Source organism: Argiope bruennichi, chromosome 9 (assembly GCF_947563725.1).
Source record: "Argiope bruennichi chromosome 9, qqArgBrue1.1, whole genome shotgun sequence".
NCBI lineage: Eukaryota > Metazoa > Arthropoda > Arachnida > Araneae > Araneidae > Argiope > Argiope bruennichi.
Window position 1 is genome coordinate 2,272,541 of NC_079159.1, and position 22,596 is coordinate 2,295,136.

Here is a 22,596-nt window from a genome sequence, read left to right on the forward strand (position 1 = left end):
CATAGTTTGATCTGAATTTTCGGTTGGAATCAACTTATGTGTTTCGTTGATGGTGCTTTAACCCTTTACGCTCGGATGGTGACTCTCACTCACCATTCAAGACGGTGCATTCGTTCATTTTATCGAATGCAAAGGGTTAATATATTGGACAGTTCACCTTTCGATACGAGTTTTTCCGCTGGCCTTTCAGTTGCTCCTTACTAACTTCTGCCAAAGTAAGTTCTGAATTAGGAGGGCGAAAATGACGCCGAACTTCAATAAATGTCAGGCGATTCAAACATTTGAACCTTAAAAATTTGTTCTCATTCAAACTTCTCGGAACAGTGAGTGCCTGTCTCTTTATGCTTGGCTGAGTAATTAACGCATTTCAATGCAGGTTTGCTACAAAGATGATCATTCCCCGAGAATCCTTCACCGCATTCATCACGTGTTGCACATTTATGTGTTGGACGCGGAAAAGAAATACATTTTTGACATCGCCTCGGAATGTCAATAAACACATTTACTCTTTGCCTTGTTGGTCACACTTCAATGTAATCTGGAATGATACCGAAAATGTGACTAACGCAGATTCTGAAAGATTATTTGAATTTTTCCAAGATTCTAAACGTTTTAGTTCATAAATTTTAATATTATTTTCTGTTTCTAATTCTTCTTTCAGATCGAAGAGCTCAGGAGTCTGTTCAATAAAAACCTCAAACTAATGTGCTGCATTCGTATCTTGGATCCAGTTGGAATACCCATAATTGCTTCGATACGGCATAATTCTTTAGCTGTATGCGATTTTGAATTTTAAGAAGTCGTTTTCTTTGCCTTAAAATGAACATCTCATCAATGTACTTTGCTGTAGTAACCTTTTGACAAATATTTTCTTTTAAGGATTTAGGCTACCGCTTTGAACTTCCAAAATATAGATGAACTTATTTGCGCCTGTCTCTGATACTATATCAATTATAGATAAATTATCAGTATTGCTGTGTAACATCATCCCATGGTCATCTGTAATATCTTCAATTGAATGGAGACTTTTCCGTTTGAAGATTATTAGAAAACATTTTGATGAAAAGAGAAACCCCAACGGTATCTCGTGAAAAGTAAAAACAAACATAGGTTATCAGTTGAAACAAACTCTCCCGAAATCTCCAATTTTCCTGTAGACTATTTAGCAAAAATTCCTCCAAAGTTAAATTCATTTACTATTAAAAAGAGAATTCCAGCAGACATCAATAGCATCAAACTAATGGTATGAAACTAAATGGAAATTTAATCCACGAGTGATTTAATCTAAATGAACACGTTATGCATGCGTGAAAAAATTAACTTTTATCAACATGCTGCCATCACGTTGAAAAAACTGAAATTAAAAGATTCCGTTAACTCTCATTATAAACTTAAGCTAAACAGGAATTTAATTGAACGTACTCTGGCGCAAGAAAATTAAAAAGTGTCTATACTACGAAATAAAACCGGATGTTGAGATTTGCAGAAACAAACAGTTTCCCTTTCTCCTAATAAAGCTTTTAAAAGTAAAAAAGATCAGACATCTAAATTGAGAGCAACTTCGTTCTATATCTTTATTTTGACTCTGATTTTTACATGTTGCCACTTTCAAAAAGTGAAAGTACTACAAGAAAGTAAGACAATGTTTCAGGTACTCTTTTACCAGTTCAGTCTCTTTTAACACCGGAAGTGAAAATCCTATTTCGAAAAAATTCTTAATGTCTAAAGAAGTCTTTTTTTTTTTGTCTTAAGTTTAACATTGGCAAAAAAAAAAAAAAAAAAAAAAGCCGCGACTGAGTGTTTTGATGGATGAGTTTGAATTTCATAGCATTGAAAATTGTTACAAACTGTGGATTACAAGTGAAAATCTATTAAAAATATATAAAACTTGGTACAGAAATGAAATTGATAACAAAGGTAATTTTTTGAGTTTTAAGATGATGCAAAAACCATTTTTCTGAGGTAATAGTATTGGATGATCTGCTCATCAAATTTCCAAAAGTTATGTCAGAGAAATTACCCATTGGGAATTGCTCAAGCCAGTTTTCACGCCCGATTAAACTTGTCCGATGTCTGTTTTTTGATTTCTTTCATAGCTTCTTTGAATGAATGAACGGCGTCTACGGTGAGTCTTATCCAGAGCATTTCTGATGATATTTTACAATTTTATTCATTAGAAAAGAGTTTAAGTGCAGCTATAACGACGATCAATGAAGTAGAATTTAGTATTTGGTTTGAGGCTTTTTTGAGATTAACTCCAGATTGACTTCAGTTACTTTATCTCAAATCATCCACTGATAAGTTGCCGAGTTGATAAATATACTTATTACAGGGACAAGTTGTGGACTTTTCTACAATAAGATACACAAATATCTCCTTCAAAATTGTTCTGGGAAAAACTATTGCAAACAAAACCAGTCTTCAAGTTGCCAAGTCAATCTTCAATTGTCAAGCACTGAAGAACTTCAAGATCTATTGACTTCATTCTGTTGTAGCCTTTATGGGTCTTTTACCGAATCATCATTCCATGTTGCGTGAACTCTCCGCTTTGTTGTACTTCTTCAATTGCGCTTTAGAAACTTGAACATGGACTGGATCGCATCAGTTAAACAGCTCTGTAGCTGTTAAGTGACTGAAACTTCAATTTGTTTTTGTACGCGCTCTTGTGTTTGTAGAAGACATTTCTTGCTCTCTACATCTCGGATAACAGCCATTGTTGCTATAAATTACCACCTCTTAATTCTTTCAAATTCAAGTTGCCGAGATATTCTATAAGTACTTTCGGATTATATATTTATATATATTTTAATGAAGTGGTCTGAAATGTCTATATAGTGATTTGTTTACATTTGACTGTTGCCATTCAAAAATTTATATATATAAGATTCTAAAGTACGTGGCACAGAAATCACCTTTATTATCTATTGTAGAATGGCAACAGTGAAATGTAAATAAACCATTATATGAATTTCAGATTGCATTGAATTCAACGCTTCGCTTAGCTGATTAACAGAATGGCACCGTATTACCAAAAAGTCCATTCTGCCATAGAATAAAAGAAATCAAAAAATAGGCTTCAAACAGAAAATTCAATGGAGCGCAAAAAATAAGTTGAACCATTCTCAGAGGGTAATCGTTACGATTTCCCAACGAAAATTAGTATTTATATTTTCCAAAACGATTATCTTACAAAAATGGTCTTTAAATTCAAAAAAATCATTTTTAATGATATCCATTTCATTTTTGATATCCATTTCTATTTTTGCCCTTCATTTTGCAGAATTTTAATTTCATTTGATGCACTCTCCATAAAGACGTTTTAAAATGTTGTCATGGAATTCAAATGCATCAGAATATTCAGTCGCATGCTTTTGCCAATAATGAATTCGGCAGTAAGATATTCGCTGTCGCTTTTATTTCTTAATAAATAAACTTATGAGTTTCCTATAAGCATGCGCCTGAATCACTTGAATGTTATTTCGTATCACTAAAAATATGCAAAGTGAAATATTTTTTGAATGCATTCTATAATAATCATTTTATAGCCTAAAAAGTCAATAAATTAGAGAAACAAAGGGATCGTCAGGGGTGGATACTATATAATAAGAGCGAATTCTGTGCCACGTACGCTAGCTTCATACATAGGGAGAGAGAGGAATGTTTTCCCACATTCATGATGAGGGAGAGTCATTATGGATCTTCATACATATTTACATTTTTAACAAATGAATGAGAAGGATTCTCCGAAACATTTTCTATTTGAAATTTAAACCATTTTGTCCAATAATAAATAGTTTTTCGTCTTCTGTAACAAATCATTTGTTTCAAACATTCGGACATCCATCATTTTTATCCTTTCTTTTACAGGAGAGCTGTTTATCTTCTGAACTGCAGCATTTTATTATTATAAAGGAATGTGAGAATCTAAGTTAAATTTATAAGATCCGACATTTCAATGCTGCACTCTTTAACGAGTAGTAAGTTTCTACATAGGATGACATCAAAAATGTGGTGAAGAAAAATCAGATGTTTTATCGCCAGACTTTATAAGGAGAAAAGGAAGGAGGAAATTTTATAAGGAGAAAGCATGGAAATGATGACATTTAGGATGTTCATTCTTTAAAATAATAAAGCCCAACAGTCAACCTGTGCTGAAAAAAGAGCCATATCCGAGTGTTGGAATGATAACGATAGGGTGTCAAGGTAGCATTTCGTAAGCGAGAGGTCAGAGTACAACCCTCAATGCGCTTTTCTTTTTCTCTTAAGTTTTTTTTTTTCAGAATGAACCCAATTCAATAAACGATTAACAAATACTTTTCATTCATTTGCTTTTCATCTTCAATGCAAAAAACAATGTTATCCCCCCCCAATAGAATTATAACTTAATTTTCAAAAAAAAAAACTTATAAATAGGGACGCATTTTTTTTAAAATTTCAGAATTATTTAAATAAAATGAACAAATGACAGACCATTTTAATTAGTATGTTATCTAATTAATATTAATATATGACTCTTTTTTCAAGCAAAACAAATGTTCGTTCATCTAATATTTCAAATACAAGTCATATGCTTTAAACAGAAAAATAATAATATATGTCATTTAAACGATGATAAATATTAATTATAATTATCCATATTATAAAAATATTCATTATTTCTAGAAATTTCTTTTACAGTCATTAGTTTTGAATTATATACAGAAACCAGAATGGTTATTATCATAACAACATTAAAAACAAACAAAAACATTTTGACATGTGACACAATAGATAAATTTTGATTATTCGCAACAGCCATTTTTTTTTTTCCATTTAAGAACATTTGCATTTAAAAATATCTCTCCTGCATAAAAAAAGTCGAGCAGCATACCGAGCATGCCACATCATCTGATTAAAACATCTGCCTAGCCGATCAATAACTTCTTTTCTATTGTTTGTTTTCGTTTATGAATATCGAAAAGGTTTGTTGGGATAATTAAAAAAATGATCAGCTGTTTTCTTTCATTTCTGTTATTAATACGATTTCATCGAAAAAGAGCAATTCATTTGTCATTATTAAAATAAAAAAATAAACTTTTAGGTGTCTTAAGATGTTAATAGTAAATTAAATTATGTATAACCATTAGAGTTATATTTAATTATTTTTCTTTCAAATGAAAATAATAATTCACGTATTAAGAGAAGAAAGATTTATTTTTGTATAATCAATGAAAAGTTTATTAATTAAAACCATTCGTAAATTATTAATTTGAAAAATAAAAGTTTAGTTTAATTATATTAGCGTCACGTTTTTGGGACGGACCTCATAATTATGAACCGTGGTCAGATGACGAGGACGACACCTAAGCTGGCACCCCCTCTCCAAACTTCCACGCCACACCAGTGGAAGGACGTTCGGCCCCGACGGATTTAACGTGCACCATACCCGCTTACACGAATATTTTTCGGTGGAATCGGGTCTCGAATCTGAAACCCTCCGGCTCCGCAACTGAGACCTTATCACCAGGGCACCGCGGCTTGGAAAATAAAAGATGCATTGGCAACCAGCCATGCTTTTCACTTACGAAATGGTACTTTCACAACCACATCGTTGGGCTACTGAATGCGAAGACAAATACCTAACATGTAAGCTATACCAAAGTTTGAAGTCTATTTTCATGGAGCTGATTGGCCATTTCACTTTAATATTTTGATAAAAGGACATCGTAAAAATACATTATATATCATCCCGAATTCAATCTTTGCGTCTTCCTCTTGTTAATATATTTATGTTTTAATGTATTTCGCCCTTAATAATTTTTAGATTTAAGTTTGCTAATAAATTTCAAAATTAATTGCCTTTTTTTAATTTGCTATCTATATTGATCCTACATCTAAATTTCAGATTTGATAATAAATATAATTTAATGGCTATAAATATAACCTTATTCACAATTGATGCTTGAAAAAAATATGTTTTTTTTTTTTTTTCCTTTTCTTTTCTTTAAGCATGAAATTGATCAGAAGTAATACAATGCCCTTTGGAAAGATCATTAAAGTCATTAAAGTGTTAGAACTTTTTAAAGATTTCTTTAAATTTTCTTCGAATATTTACTTTAAAATAAAATTCATCTTCCTAAGATTCTCAAGTTTATTGCATACTAACCTCTTCAAGTTTTTCTCAAAAACTCAAGTTTCTACGCACTAGCCGCCTTTGACGACCAGTTGATTCGTTAGGAATATCGGTTGTGCTTAATTTCCAACAAATCTTTCATGTATAGCATTGAAATTACTTTTCAAATAACAAAATACTATAAAAATTAAAGCCAAATTACTTTAATAGCCTTGCACTTACTCCACTTACTGTGCAAATAAACTTTTAAGGGGAGTCAAGTCCAAGGCATCATTCTATCAACGTTTGGTTCGTCTATATATCTCCTGATTGTACTTTAATCTCACTTTTTAATTCCTCCTTAGTCGCCAAATGGTTCGCCAAGAATACTGGTTGTGTTTATTTCCAATGAAATCTCTTATGCACAACTTTGGTGTTCACGATTCCCGGAACAGAAAAAAGCTAATTGTGTCAGACATTAAAGCCGTGTTATACTAACAGCCTTATATAAATTCTATCCATTGTGTGTATAAACTGTCTCAAGGGATGCCACGGAACTTTGATGTGAAATATCATGCCATCGACATCCATACACAACCCTTACTTCTAAATATAGAACGTTAATATATAAATTATAAATAGGTAATTCGAACTACATTTTATATTTTACTACACAACTTCTAATTAAATTTTTCATTTATTATAAAAACCTTTTTTTACTGTAATAGGCTGAATGTGTAAGACTGTTTTACTTACGATAGACCTGCAGCCATCATCGTATTTACGCATTGCGTATGGCGATCTGCTCGTTCCCAGGGCCTGTACATTTTTGAACGTTCTAGAAGCAGGCTTGGCAAGCAATTGGATGCATATATGCATATTTTAAATTTGCATATGGTATTATATTTACATAAAGTACTCTTACATATCACTATATATTTTATACATGTATTTATTACATAAGATTTTTTACATTTTAACTATTATTTATTTCATAGACTTGAATAATGCTTTAGAGTGTGATATTTGGTAAAGCACATTCCCTTGTGCAATGGTGTTCTGCACGATTTGCAGCAGTATCTTGTTTTAAGCCATTAAGGACCTCTCACGAGTTTTCTCGTGTTGCGTGCGCCGTCCGTTATAACTTCATAAATAACAAAGTTATGATGATTTTAGAACGTACAAGTTTGCCCAAAAACGTGTTGTCTCCTGCGTATGTCTTACAGATTTCTTTGCGGTCTGTAATGTGCTAAATATTTGCCTCTGATTGTTTATACATTGATTTAGCCGAAAAAATAGGAAAACGGGATATCTCTTGACCCGGTCACAACGTTCGATCTGCTAAAAACAAGAAATCTCGTGACTCGTATGCAATGTGTTAACAAACTGAATTGTTATTGATCATATATCATTTGGATTAATTCCTGAGAATGTATTTCGGAAAAACATTCCAAAATAAGTTCCAAACAGCACATAATAAAAAAAAATCTTTATTTTACAAAAATCTCAACAAGATGTAAAGCACTGCAAACGCTTATAAATAACAAACGCAGTAGTTAACGATCACTTGAATGTTTCTGGTTGAAACTTATCGCGCAAACGATCCATCTTTGGTTTTCCGGCAAAGAATAAGTTGAAAGTCCCGGTATAAGGTAACGGAATCTTCTGGAGAAACACTGCAAGTAGCTCCGATCTCATATAATCTGATGAAATGGGAAGGATTATTGTAAAGAACTTTTTGAAGTGACTACAAATATCAACTTAAATTACATACCCATCTTAATTTTTGAAGTAATTATTTTATCTGCAACACAAATAAATGCTGTAAAATGCAATTTCATTTACAAAAATCAAGCAATGAGGGAAATTAAAAGAAATTAAAAAAAAAAAAGGTGGGAATGACATGAAATTATTTGCATGATCATAAGCCTTGCTGGTGTTTGTGCGTTCAAACTTATTTGCCAGTGCAAAACTCATCGGTGTGAACCAAGACTATTAAACCATATAAGTTTCATAAACTTCCCCTGAGTCTAAAGAAGGTATTTAATTGGATTTAAGAATTAGCAATTCGGCTTTTAATATATAAAAGGCTTTGTTTCACATAGATAAGATACATGGTGGGAAAAACATCCGTGTTTTATAAATTTATAAAACTCGAAAAATTAAGCAAAATAAACGGTTTGCAGGTTTAGCATCGATAAGTCACATGATTTGTCTTTTTAGATAAGAAAAAATAATTAAAAAACAACCGATAGGTGGCGTTTCGCACATAAATGAAGAAAAGATAATCAAATAACAAAAATACCAAACCATTTATTATAGCAATATGTGTTTCGCATGTCTACCACCACAGGTCATAACACATTGCAGGCGTATCACAAATTCGGCAACGGCAGCTTGTAGCATGTCCGGTTGTATATAAGACAGTTCGGAATTGAAAGATCAAAACCGTCGAGAACACACTGAATGGACACGATCGATACACCTCTCTTAAAATTTTCCCATACCAAAAATCTTCTGGTGTCGAATTTAGAGACCGAGGAGGCCATGGAAACTTGCAACATCTGCTAATGATTCTCTCTTCTCTGAACGTCTGTATCAGGGATTCCTTGACTGGAGTAGCAGTGTGGCTTGTTGTTCCATCTTGCATAAACGTAAGAGGAGAAAGCGCATCTTTTTCACGCTAACATGGACCAACTTTTCCAGCAGAAGCGTTAAATAAAGTTGAGCATTTACGCTCATCATTTTTTACACATTTTCTGAACACTGTGCTTCAAAGAAGAGGAGTCCTATCATGAAAGAACCTATGAACCCACACCACACTGTGACTTTGGGGGAAAGCAGAGGTTTCTCAGTGACGTCACCCAGTTGCGACAGTTATGTGTACTAACGTCACTATAAAGCGAAAGAAGGGGTTCATCTGTCCTCAAGATTTTAAAGACTCAGGAGGGATCTTGTTCAATTTCGGAGAGAGCATATCTCGCAAACGTTTCTCTCTCTCTACGGGTCCAACGGTAAAAGTTCATGGCAAGACTGTTATTCTGGATCAAGAGCGTAATTAATTACAATCGCCTGTCTCATTTGCCTATTTCCAACTTAGTCGTTCGTACCAGCTCCATCTGTCGGCTTTTTTCTGATTTTTTTTCTTATCTTAAAAAAATTTCAGTGACCTAAACCTGCAAACCGTTTTTTTATTTTGGTCATTTTTTTTTATGAATATTTAAAGTTTTTACTTACTTTTGCCCATTCAATATGCAACACATATACAACACTACACGATGCCTCCGAAAGAGTCTAGGATTGCCTTCAATTTTTCACAGATAAATAATTCATGCAACATCCAAATCGGAGAGTATTGTCACGTGAATCGATTCCATTTCAATTTACTTTATTACTTTGTACAGTTGCACCAATGGTGTAATAAATCGTATCAGAAGTTCTCTAAAAACTATATAAATTTTATAAAATGTTTCTAAAAATTCATTAAAAACCAACATCCCACACACCTTCGAGTGTGCGTGTGTGTCGGGGGGAGGGGGAGCTGAAAATTACAGTATCTCGCTTTCAACGGTATATTATATATATATTTTCGGATTGTGATTACAATCACTTGCCGGAAACCTTAGGAAGGCTTACCTCTTTCTGAAATAATCGAGCAATTCTTCAGCCCCTTTGTTGTCGACTTTCTTGAAATTTTGATACCCGGACCATGTGCTCACGTAGTTCACGACATCCGGTAACTTGCCCTCGAAACAACAGCGGACGTCCGGACACCTGAAAATAAATAAATAAATAAATATTTAGTTGAAATACCTCTTACAAAATCTGGATGTTTCAAGAATTCAGTTAAGAACTAATGGGAGTATTTTTGCTTTCGGTTCTTTTGTGCACTCGCATCGTATCGTGTAATGTAGGGAAAGAAAGCAGATATGAATTTTAAGGTCTCTTTTTTTGTTGCTGATTGATTGTACTAGACACAAGCGGAAATTTTAATCAAATCTACAGTTTTGGTGTAAAGATTAGTATCAGATTTCATTTTCCCGGCTCGAAACAAGCAAATATTTTAACCCTGTGCCCTCCGATGCATCATTCTTCACCTCATACAAAGATTTGTTTATTTCTCTGAAAAATAAATATACATAATTGTTTCAAGTCGAATTTCTTTGAAACATGCATCTACATCTTTTTGCCATTCTGTGGGCGCTCGCAACAATCAAAACTGAAAAATAAATCAATAAAATGTCAAAATGATGCACCGTCTTGAATGGTGAGCGAGAGGAACCATCCGAGTGTCAAGGCTTCATTTAGACGACGAAGGTCAAAACACGGAGAAGATGCTGCAAGTCTGTCGATTACAAACAATGCCTCCTCACTGTATGACAGAAAGTTAAAATGTCAACTGTCTATGTTTTTCAAAAGAGAGATTTACTCAAAAGGAGATTCGACACCATTCGCTTCTAATATAGTAGAAGCGTTTAAAGAGTTCTAGTAAACATATTGAGGGCATAAAATAATTTTAACAGCAGATGACTGCCACCTACAGTTTACCTGTTGCACAGAGTCCAACTTATTAACAGATAGAAGATGGGCACGTACACAAATGATTGCAGTTATCAAGTTGCATTTACAGAGACGGTAATACAAGCAAGAAAGGATCCGAAAAAAAGGCAAAGGTGGAGACAAACTGGATTTAAAACGGGCATTACAATGCTAATAATGAAGCCTTGTTCGAATGGTACTGGTATCTTAATAGAACCAAGAACATCATTCATGGTAAAGATTAATTGGATGAGTGAAAGAGTTACAGTCATCACCCAAGCAGTTGTCTTTGCTCTGAAAATCAACAATTACCATTACTATTCATTTTACAAAACCAATAATTTTTTAAAAAAAAAATTATTACCATTGCAAGTTCTATTTTTTTAAAAAAAGAATCATCATAAAATCCTTTATCTATTTATTTTTGGTACTGAAACCCATTGTGACATTTCAGCCGTATTATAATTTGGTTAACACACGACGAAATGATTGAATAGTCATTTGACTTAAATATAAAGCATATTGCATTGTAAAAGTTGCGTTTTCAAAAATAACATAATCAAAAGTCTTTTTTGTTTTTTTGTTATGCAATAATGAAACAGTATTCATTATTGCGTAACAAAAAATTGGAATCATATCTAAAATTCTTCAGAGTGTAAGTGATAGCTTAAATATAATGAGGTATCAAAGAGCAACTCGCCTGTTGACTTCTTCAAAGGGAAATTTGACATCTTTGTACCTGTTTTGCAGAATCGATACTTTAGACATAACATGATGAGGCTCCAGCACCTTGCAATACTGGAAAGAAAAGTACAACTTATGTTGCAGGTTATCAAATTTCGTTATATCATGTAAGATATTACGGAAAAAAAATCCAGCTAGCTCAAATGAAGAAACATTTGTTCCGTTTAAAGACTTAGATCAAATTTTAAGACGATGGTCTCTCCATATATGGCAACATTCCCTTGATTTGATAATCAATTGCATTCCATCTATTTCTTGGTTTCAAGTCTCTTAGCCGGAGAATGGGTGTCATGTTAACAAAGCTTCGCAGTGGTCCTACTTATTTTACTCACAAGCATTTACTTCATTCGGATACAGCTCCAATTTGTGCAAGATGTAGTACCCTAATTTCTGTCCGGAATATCATATGTGAATGCCTTAAGTACCGTTTTCTAAGAATAAAATATTTTGGAAGAGATTATCCAAATTTGAAAGATAGAATTGGTGAACCTTACCATGTTAATGTGTTTTCATTTCTAACTGACATCCATTTCATGTGTAATATCTCATTTCCATTTTCACTTTGTTCTTTTAACTTTGCATCCCCTTACTGTTTTTAATGAGTCATTTTTCTGTATTTTAAATTAACACGTTTGGTCAATATTGGCACTTGCGCCAAAAAAAAAAAAAAAAATAAATAAATAATTAATAGAAAAAAATATCACCAGTACATACAACCATCCACCGTTGATTTGACCTGAGCATATTGCAAGTTATTAAGAAATTAAAAATAAAATTAGCGTGGTCTTAAAAGTGTTGACAAAATGAAATGAAATTAAAATAAATAGAATTTACAAACCTGATATATTTTTGTTTTATAATATAAAATTTATATCGGTATTTTTCTTTTAGTTGAACTCAAAACTACCTAAGCTGAAGTCTTCTTTTTAGGTGCCAACATTCAAAGATGAAATTATTAAAATTTAGTGGTTTCCATTTAAAGCTTTGTCAACAGTACCCATTTAACTTTCTCCATAATCCACATCGATTAACTCAATGCTTAGTTACCTTATCAAAAAGTTCATCGACTTCCTTGGCTCTTGTCGGGTTCTCAAAAAGTGGCTTCATGTTCAGATATCCGTAGACGGCCATGACGCCGTTCACGCACAACACTCGCCTGGCCTCTGGCAGAAACGTGTCCAGATCGAACCAGTGGAGGGCAGTAGCAGCCGTCAGCAGCTGCACGGAGCCGTCACAGAAAGGCAGTTTCTCCGCCGGGCCTGCTCTGTTGGAAAGGATTGCAAAATTAAAGAAACAGTAGAATTTCTATGAAATCATTATTATGTTCATTTCTGGCCAGAGAGAGGGCCATTTGCGATTTGGATTGGTTTAATATTTTCGGAAATGTTTCATATAGGATTTCATAAAGCTACATTAGGGATATAAGAAAGGCAAGTACATTCATTCTGATCCGAGGTCAAGATTTTCGGCAACTGTTGCAAAAGCGTTCGTTCGACTTCAAAACTCTCATTCTTATCAATGTTACTGTAATTAACTTAATCATGCTGTAACGTTTTTCCTTTTCCCTTACAAAGTTAAAGGCATTCATACCAGATGTAACTTCTCTCGCTTTCCCAGACATCTGAAGTGCATTCGGATCTGTAAATGTGGATCCTTTTCACTAGGAGAGTCATTATATCTGGTCAATTGTTACTATATCCAGGTGTGGAAAAACAGATGTGTGTCCCGTCATTTCAAATAGATCCATCATGTTTTCAAGGGAGAGGAACGTCGAAACACCCAAATGCTAAACTTTTTTTCCTTTTGAAGAGATTCCTCAAGTCATCAAGAACCGATCAATCACCAGCAACCATTGCCATTAAATGTCAAACATAGGTGCACTCCAGCCGGCGTTGATTGAGACTGACATGTGTTCAAGAGGCGGTCGCCCACAAAAATGGTTCCTTAACAGAGATTCCCTCGATCGGGTTTAGACTATTGAGGAAACGTTGCTGAGTAGCTATTGGGTGATAGGGAGCTCAAGTTCACCAATGAGAAACCGAAGGCGGGTGTCTAATGAAAAAAAAACGCGGTTTTTTCCAGAGAAAGAAAAGACAAGGGATTCGAAGGAGAGTTCAGAGTGAGAAAAAATTGTTCTTGGTTTTTTTTTTTTTTTTCTTTTTTTTTCTCCTTTCTTTGAGAAGCTCCGTATGATTCGGGCATCTGAGTTAAGGTTCATCCAATAAAGATCGGTGGATTTTTGGAACGGCCCTGGAGAAGCCGTTTAGAGCTAATAACCCGTTAGCGTTTTTTTTTTTTTTTTTTTGGTGACTTATTTTCCGATTCGACTGATGAACTATTTCGTGATTGAACTGTCGTTTGATTTAGTAAATCATAGTAACCTAGCTGAGAACAAGTTGTTCTTTGTAAATATATAGGGCTTTAAATAAAAGAATTATTTTTTTACGCTACTCACTTATTTGGCCAGTTTTGACCAGGATATTACAATGCATTAAATGTTCATCCATGGCAAATCTTTGATGGAACTGAGTTTCTAACTCTAGAGTTCCACTTCCAAAATTCATACTTTGCCGCTGGAGTTCGATGGTCTGGTGGCAAAAATATAATAGAAAACGAAACAGACAAAATTATAACAAGAAATGAAATATTCAAAAATATAAGAAGGGACGGAAGAGGGTAATTTATGAATGAGAAACGAAATGGGTTGGACTCGGGCAGGTGGAATTGAGAATTAAATGAGAATAGTTAAACTTCTAATTGTGACCTAATTATTCGGAGAAGGCAATAAATTAAAGCTCATATTTAAATAACAAATGAGACGAGGGGGGAAAAAAACCCAAACTATTTTCTAATGAATTGTCCTCGAGTCTGAATTTTGAATCCCGTTATCTGATGCTGCAGCCCGGCGGGAACTCAACCTTTTTTTTTTTTTTATTTGATATCTTCCATCTCTATCAAGTCTTTCCATCGGTTATCCTGTTGTTTCCTAGAAACAGTAAGAATTTATTTTTTAATAATATACACAAAAACGAAAGAGAATAAAGAATAAAAATGGATGTGGACATGAATGGCTTTTAAATGTTTCACTTTAAAAGGTTCTCAAAATAACGAATAAAGTCGGACGTACTGCAAGAGGCATAGCACAATTTTTTAAACTTACATGCACGCGCACACAAACTAAAGGGAAAAAAAATCTTCAATAGTGACATCTGCGATGTCATAGAGACTAAATCAGAGGTTGCAATAAACTTGAGATGGTGAAGTGGATAACCAAAGGCAATTTTTAGACCGCTGCATCTTGATATTAATCTACAAAAACATAATTTCAGTTTACAAAGACTTAATGCGAATAAAAACATTCCCTGGTGTGAGCAAAAATAATGATGACTCTTGAGGCATATTACCAATGGCAGATAATACGCATTTCAATATGGGGGGGGCGCACGTGCTGCTTGTACTGGGATCCATTACATAGTTGACCGCAGAGTCTAATGTTATGAGTTACGATGGTTTGGTCATTCATTTCACGCCGAAGTCTAAGGCAGGGTGGTATATGTGCGCGTGCGTGTGCGTGTTAATTCTTGATGATTGTGAATAAAAATAACTTTACTTCCAACTTGAAAATGCAGTCCAGAATTGCCATGAGGTTAAAGCAGATGACGTCAGTAATGGAAACATGTGTAATGTAAATGTCGGAGTACAAACCGTCAGTTTTGTACTCCGACTAATGTGAAATACGAAATTTTAAACCAATGCAGAGAAACTATGAATGAAATGTGAGCAGTAATCGGTTTAAAACAAAATTAGATGAGACATCTCTCGAAGAAAGGATCACAAGAAGGCAAAATCGCCATTAGTTATAAATTAAGACCAAAGAGACTTAAGATTGATGTAGAGCATGTAAGAATAGAAAAATGGATTTAGTTTATTACAAAAATGCAGTTTTGTCATGTTCCATTGCATAAGATAATAAAAATTAACACCCGTCACGGAGTGACTGATTTCTCCATTTTTTTTTTTTTTTCATTTTTTTGTATACTATAAAATATTGCAATCACAGTATCTCGATGAATGTAAGAGCTTTAGATTTCCCGACTCGCAAAAACGCACCTATTTCGGAAATATTTCTATCTCTCCGAGATGAAAATGAAAAACACTAACGATTGGAATTAGGTCTCCTCAAACAAACTAATGATCGGCATCAAATTTTGAAAGCTATCAGTCAATGGAAGAAAATTCTTTGTCCGTGAAATCGTGATTGCACTGAACTTAATCAGAGTTCTTCAACATTTTCTCGTTCTCCTATCACTTGATTAAACTTTCAATTTTAACCTTCGCCCCTTCACTAACATCTTCAATCTTTGCTACGCGAAAAAAAGTTTTCATTACAAACGTTAAGGATGAAGGTTCACTTAAAAATCTTATCTGATTTTATAAATGTTATTAAGTTAAACTGAGTCGAAAAGAATCAAGCCAGTGTAATAACATTTGTGAGATTCACTAATGATTTCATATTTTTTCCTCCACTTTTATAAGAGTATTGGATCAATTGCGGTCATCGAGAATCACGTGTAAACAAAAGAAAACAACATCAGAATAATTCCACAGTCATTCAATACGATGAAAGTAAATGATTATTTAGTGTGATCCATTTTTAATCACATTTTTAACAAAGGCTCGAAAGTTTGTTTTTCTGCATAATCCTAAACAAAACAGACAGAACGAACAGTGGACTCTTGTGAAGGTAGAGATTTTGCGAAGACGTGGACGACGCATGGAATATGATTGGCGGTGAACTGATTAATCTCTTTCCTTTTTCTTATTTCGCGGATATAATTCCGAGCTTCTAATTTTTTTTTTTTTTTTTTTTTTTTTTTTTACTCTTTAGATGATCTTGGAAAAACAGAATGTTAGAATTTTTTAAAAAAAATTCTTTATGCTTGTTCCTCGGGGAGAGGGGGGGGGACCTGGTAATTGAGGATAAGAAGCTTCCAGTATGGAAGCTGGTTCTCGCCACCCTTGAGAGTACACGAACGGGTGGGAGTGGCTACCTCCCATCGATGACGGGACATACTTCCTTAGGGAAGGGTTGTACCGTGGCCGGTGTGATGGCCTTTAGGACTCAACCACGATATCCGTTAGTGTTACTGTTACAGCTTGTCCAGTCATTCAGATTTTTCCGTGTGCCTTCGGGCGGATCAGAGCAGTCAGTCAATGACTTATCCTTTATGTTTCGTGTACTCTGCCATAAAAGAGATCACTTTCATGTACTCTTTCTCTGCTTACTCTGGGGGAGGCGGCCGCCTCCACCACAAGTTCGGAACCTCTAATCTAGATTAATAAAATGTGTCATATTCTTATCGTAACAGAATTATAGATTTTTCAGGAAAAAAAAAGTGTCTTTTAAACAAATTAAAATTTGTAAACTATGTTTCAAGTTGAGTTTGAAGGATTAAACAATTTCCCATTTATTTTTTACGCGATGCAATTTTATCTAAACATAATTATAATTATGTTCAGTAAAAATTTTTAAATACTTATTTCAAAGAACGAAACTTTCAGAGCAATTTTATTGCTATCGTTGTTGTTTCTTATGGCACTTTTCAGAGACAAGCCCGCTGACGAAGAGAGCGATTTTAGACGAGTTTGTGCAGTAGCACTGCTATCGTTGTATTGATTGAATGAAACTAGTTTCATGCTGCCGCAGTTCCTAGGCGGAAAGACCAAACATCCCCATTTTTTCAGAACCAGTTCTTTAAACAATAATCTGAAATATATTTACAGTCTCACACTCACGCGTATGTGACGTTGGGAAGTGATCTGTTCGCTTTTGCCTGTTCTATCTGCGCCTCACTGACGTCGGATCCATGCACTTGTTTGAAGTAGGGGGCGAGGATGACGGTACTCTGGCCATTCCCGCAGCCAACGTCCACGGCTGTCTCCAGAGGTTCCGGCACCTGCGGACACCAGGAACAAAAATTTAATACTAATACTAAAATATTTATCTATGTAATAATCTCTAGTAATAATATTGTGATGTCAGAGCACTATAATTAACCCTAAATAACTAAAATTAGTTATTTAATAACTAATCATTCGATTCGTAGAGTGTGAATTAAAGACAAGTATATTTGTCAGGTTGCGTTATTAAAATTTATCTTACAAAATAAGCACTTTATCAACACGTTTTAAGCACCTCTAAAGAAACATAAGAATTAGTATTAATAAAATATTTTTTGATTATAGAAATACGTGCTACGCAGAAATAGGCCGTAGTAGCCTAGTGGTGAGGCCACAGCTTCGAAACTAGAGGTTTCGGGTTTGAGACCCGATTCCACCAAAAAACCGCCGTGTATGCGGATTTGGTGCACGTTAAATCCATTGGGACCAAACGTCCTCCCGCTGGTATGGCGTGGAAAATTGAAGAGGGAGGTGTCAGCTCAGGTGAACGTCCTCGTCATCTGTTCGCTGTTCAAAATTACAAGATCCATTCCAAATAGCTCTAACTATAATAACAAGTGTCGATTTAAAACGGAACGTTAATATAAATAAACTAAGCTACACAAAAATAAGCCAAGTTGGATATTAAGTAAATATCAAATTTTATTAAAAATACATATAAAATACCATAAAAAATTGTGCCTAATTTTCAACAACAATTCAACTAAACTATATTTTTTGTATGCGTTTCGCTTGAAAAACCTTATTAAAGCACTTTTCTATCATATTTATAATTATTTTATTACACTGCAGTAGGTAATGTCACGAAAAAATAAACGATAAAACTTTGACAGTGAGGAAGTTAAATGTTCTCAAAACCCTTTTAATACTGCGGTTCTTCGATGGAAACCGGTCTCGAAGATGGAGTGATTCGTTCTCGAAGTCGTGTTTAGTTATATTAACGTTTCCATTTTTAAAGCAACACTAGGGTAATTTTGGGTCATAGTTTTGAAGGATCAGAATTACGAGGTCTTCTTCATCTCGTCAAATGAAGAAGACGACATCTGAGCTGGCATCCCCCCCCCCTTTCCAAACTTCCACATAAGACCCGATCCCGAAGCTGTGATTGAACAGATAATTTGTCTTAGAATCACAGAATTTTGCACTTTTATCCCACCTGCTTTCTAAAGTTTTAGTTTTTAACCTGCTTCTTTCGCGTAAGTCCAATGATTTGCAAAAAACTATTAGAGAAAAAATCGAAAGAATTGAAAGAGTTAGAAAAAATATCTAAATAGAAATAATTTTTTAAATTAAATATTTGATTTTTATATTTCATCTTTGTTTAAATACATTCGTAACTTTCACTTCAGGGAATTAAAATGTAACAGTAAAGTCCTACCGTTAGTAAGGTGTGGAAATGTGGTGAAGGGAGTATCAAATGTGATATCGTGCTCATCGTAAGAGAGCGTTGAAAATTACGAGGTCCGTCCAAAAGCAGCCTTTATATTGTCTTTAAACGTGGCGATAATACAACAAAACCAAAAAGGAAATTGCAGTGTTAAGAACTCTAGCTTTTACTTTGTAAATGGCAGCAGAAGAAATGGAACAGCAGCCACACCTCAATGTAGCAAATATCATCATTCGCAACATATATTTTTAAATAGCTATTTTTTTATATCACGCAATTAAGAATCATCAGTAAGCCTTATATAAGTAGCCTTCTAGTAACGGCATTTTTAATAGATGCTTGGTTACATCAATGAAGAGAAGGAAATTCAATTCAGGATTCAATGGGCATTTTAATTCTTTTTCTTAAAGATATTGAGTTTCGTATCATTTTTATTACATACTAGCCGCTTTGGCGACCAGGCGATTTGTCCGGGAAAAAAAATGGCCATTAAAATTTTCAAATAAATATTTATGTTACTTGGTCTTAACGGCTTCTTGAACAAAACAAAAAAAAAAAAAAATTAATTCCAGATTTTGATAATTTTTATAATTTATACAATATCTAAAAATTATTCTGTAAAAAAATTCTTTGATTTATGATAAAGTTCAGATTATGAATTTTAATTTCAAAAGGATTTAAATATCGTAAATTATAATATTTTGTCAATGAATGTTCTGAAAAATTTTTGAAGTCTACATTTCATACAGTCCTTCCATCACATGAATCATATTCAGTAAAATACTATTGATACCGCAATTTTCAAATTAAAAAAATGTTTCAACCTTCGTAGATCAAATCTGACTGAAATAGGAAGCTTTGATTTTTATTAATGCAATCAGCCTAGGAGAAATTCCGGGCGTTGATAAGTATATTTTCAATACAGTGGTTTAAAATCATGCGTTTTTTTTTTTTTTTTTTTAATAAAACAATATATTTGAGTTAAGAAAATCTAATTTAATTTTTCTCTTAAACGAATAGAACTTTTTTTATTAGTATCTCAAGAATATTCCATTAAATAAAACTCATGTGACCCAGGGTCTGTATAAAAACTTAAAATTTTGTAATTCTTTATAACATTTATTGACAAATATATAATTATTTACTTCATAAAATATTATTATTACTACTATAAAATATAATTCAGAAATTAATGATTATAAAAATAATCATAAAATATACTTCATTTAGACAATTTGGCAAATAGTTTTATCACCAAAATTATAAATTCGAACCAATTTCTGAGTGAAGAGAAGAGTTCCACGTGCATGTTATATCCTTTTCACTGTACTATAAAGCTTGCTACAATTGCATATCGCTTACGTATACGGCAAGTCGATCCATTGGTTCCACTTTGCAAATCTAAGAGCGAAAGCATTACAAAGCCAAAATCTGCAGTTGTTTTCAAACAACTAGAATTTGATTTAAATAGTTGCATTAACGCCCAGGTTTTAAACAACACTAAGGCTATTTCGTAACGAATTTCGTAATTTTGAACCATGGTCAGATGACGAGGATGGCACCTGAGCAGTCATCCCTCTATCCAAACACCGGCACCTCGCCATCGGGAGAACATTCAACTACGACGGATTTAGCCAGCACCAAATTCAAACTCTGCAGTCTCAAACTCAAAACCGTACCACCAGGCCACAGCCGCCTCTGCAACAAAATTTTGAACTTTAAAATACAAAAATTTGTTGCGAATATTACTTTAAGAAATTAAAAACATAATAACGTAATGGGAAAATCGAAATCTGGTGGTTGTACGGAGAAAAGTCCGGCAAGCTCTTTCAGCTTTTTGAAATAAATTCACATGCAAAAAGATGTCATTTTAAAAATGTAGTTTTTCGGTCTAGGAAAGTCGGAAAGTAGTCAAAATCACTAATTCGATGATCACTCATTTTTTGATGATTACAATACTCTGCATACAAGGTGTAAGAGACAGTAAAAAATGTCATTTTTTTTTTATTGAAATGAAAGCCCAAGGTATAAAATAACCAGTTTGGCAAAGTAATAAGTTTTTTTTTTTTTTTTTTTTCCAAAAGAAGAAGAAAAAATAGAAAAATTTAAAAATAAACAAAAATAGCAAAAGTGGCAAGGCAATTATTTACTACTGACAGTATGAATAAAACTGTATTAACAATTCAGTGATAGACAGACACAAAACACTATAAGAAATCATAAATAAAAGAAAATTCTTACCTTTTCCTTTAAAAAATCTATGATTTTCTCGATCAGTTCGACAGGCGTATCCTTTCGGTAAGAAGAGTACACGTTTGCGTCATATTGTTCGCCGAATTGCTTGCTTTTGTCCGACATGATTCCAACAGATTCCGATTCCATAAATACCGAATCTGTAAGACATTTTTAAAGCATGCATATAATTTTATATAAAATACTGATATCACTGTGTATAATGTCATTGCGGAAATACTATATTTGTAAACACCACTGATAGAAGATTTTTATATATTTATTTTTGCCCAAAATTCAATTGCATGCATTTACCTCTCTCTCTCCAAAAACTTATTTTAAACATGCACGAAATATTTAACGCCTAATATCTGAAATCTTATATCATTAAAACTTAAAAAAATCTCAGAAAAAAAAAGAAATACGTCATTACAAATATTTTAATTTAAAACTTTATCTGTAGGAAATTTTCTGCAATTCCTTTAATAATTGTTTCTTGTATTTATATAGGTTTGTTTTCGAGAATAATTTAATCATAAAACAATATTTTTTCCATGTAATTATGTACTGAAAATAATGGGTGGATAACATTAGAATTTCTACAAAGAAGAATTTGTGTAATTAAAAAAAACTATATCGAAACATTAATAGTTACGAGTTATCTGATTTTTATTTTTAATTATCAAATACGATATAAAAATTATAGTACCATAAACTATAACCGAGAACTTGCCAAAAAAAAAAAAAAAATATTTAGAAACTTTAAATTTCTCAGGTATCACCGTTTCCTCTTAATTCAAATGTAGAACCCCTTAGCATATCAAACTATTTCATTGCTAAGTAACTCATACTTTCCATTTACTCATTTTCCTATCTAATCTCAAAATTGCAATATTTGTAGTTAACAGTAAACATTGATGTAGGGCGCATGTCTCTTACACAGACATCTGTGTTGCAACTGAAACAATACGCATGCCCAGCACTTACTGTCTGAATCTAAATTGTCCAAGAGAGCTTGTAAAACAAAATTCGCGAACTCTTGCTTTTATAATACGATAATGAGATACTCATATTTCATTCGTTTTCAAAAGATTACAGAGTTTATTTTTATAAAAGCTTATACAGTTGTAGAGACAAAAAGAGAGAGAGAGAGACAAGGGCGTTACTCACCTCAACTGCTAAACTACACAAACCTGTACATTATTGATGGTAGTACAGGTTCCCTCATGTAGATGGCGCTGTGACTATACTCGATTTCTAGATGACGGTTTTACCAGCTATAACAATAAACTGCATCAATTAAAAGTATATAGATTATGGCTTTGATAAAACTACCTGAAAGTAAACTAAATGGTATTTTATGTTTTTAGGCTTTATGTAATAAAGCATTTACAAAACTATATTTTATTTCCCAAATAAAGTCTGAACTAAATCTTTTTTTTTTTTCTGGTAAAAATCATATAGCCATTCAAACAGCACAGTTTTCCACTATTACTTCAAACAATTTCTAAAGTTTTTATAAAATCAATCAAAAAAGATTTTGTAACTTCATAATTTTTTTTGTGTTATTTTATAAGTTTTAGGTATATATAATTATTAAATCATATTTTGTATTTTAATAATTGAAAATGAATTTTATTAA

At 33.2% G+C, this 22,596-nt stretch overlaps 1 protein-coding gene across 2 annotated transcripts; it reads right to left on the minus strand.

Annotated features, from left to right (window-relative positions):
- Positions 1–7,565: 7,565 nt before the first annotated feature.
- LOC129983920 (putative methyltransferase DDB_G0268948) lies at positions 7,566–22,200 on the minus strand. 2 transcript variants are annotated; one of them, XM_056093631.1, is made up of 7 exons: positions 22,125–22,200; positions 20,964–21,115; positions 17,171–17,331; positions 12,422–12,638; positions 11,331–11,428; positions 9,728–9,865; positions 7,566–7,794 (listed from the first exon to the last, which is right to left on the minus strand). In XM_056093631.1, the coding sequence occupies exons 2-7, from the start codon at positions 21,102–21,104 to the stop codon at positions 7,680–7,682; spliced, it is 870 nt and encodes a 289-aa protein (XP_055949606.1). In that variant the 5' UTR covers positions 21,105–21,115; positions 22,125–22,200; the 3' UTR covers positions 7,566–7,679. The 2 variants fall into 2 exon arrangements, with proteins under 2 accessions (XP_055949606.1, XP_055949605.1); XM_056093630.1 differs by lacking the exon at positions 22,125–22,200 and adding an exon at positions 21,942–22,096.
- Between the last annotated feature and the right edge of the window lie 396 nt (positions 22,201–22,596).

Coding starts and splice junctions, on each gene's coding strand:
- LOC129983920 (XM_056093631.1), bottom strand. CDS start 21,104: ATGGAATCGGAATCTGTTGGAATCATGTCGGACAAAAGCAAGCAATTC. Junction 17,332..20,963: donor TAGATTTTTTAAAGGAAAAG/GTAAGAATTTTC, acceptor TGGTGTCCGCAG/GTGCCGGAACCTCTGGAGAC. Junction 11,429..12,421: donor TCGATGAACTTTTTGATAAG/GTAACTAAGCAT, acceptor TTTTCTTTCCAG/TATTGCAAGGTGCTGGAGCC.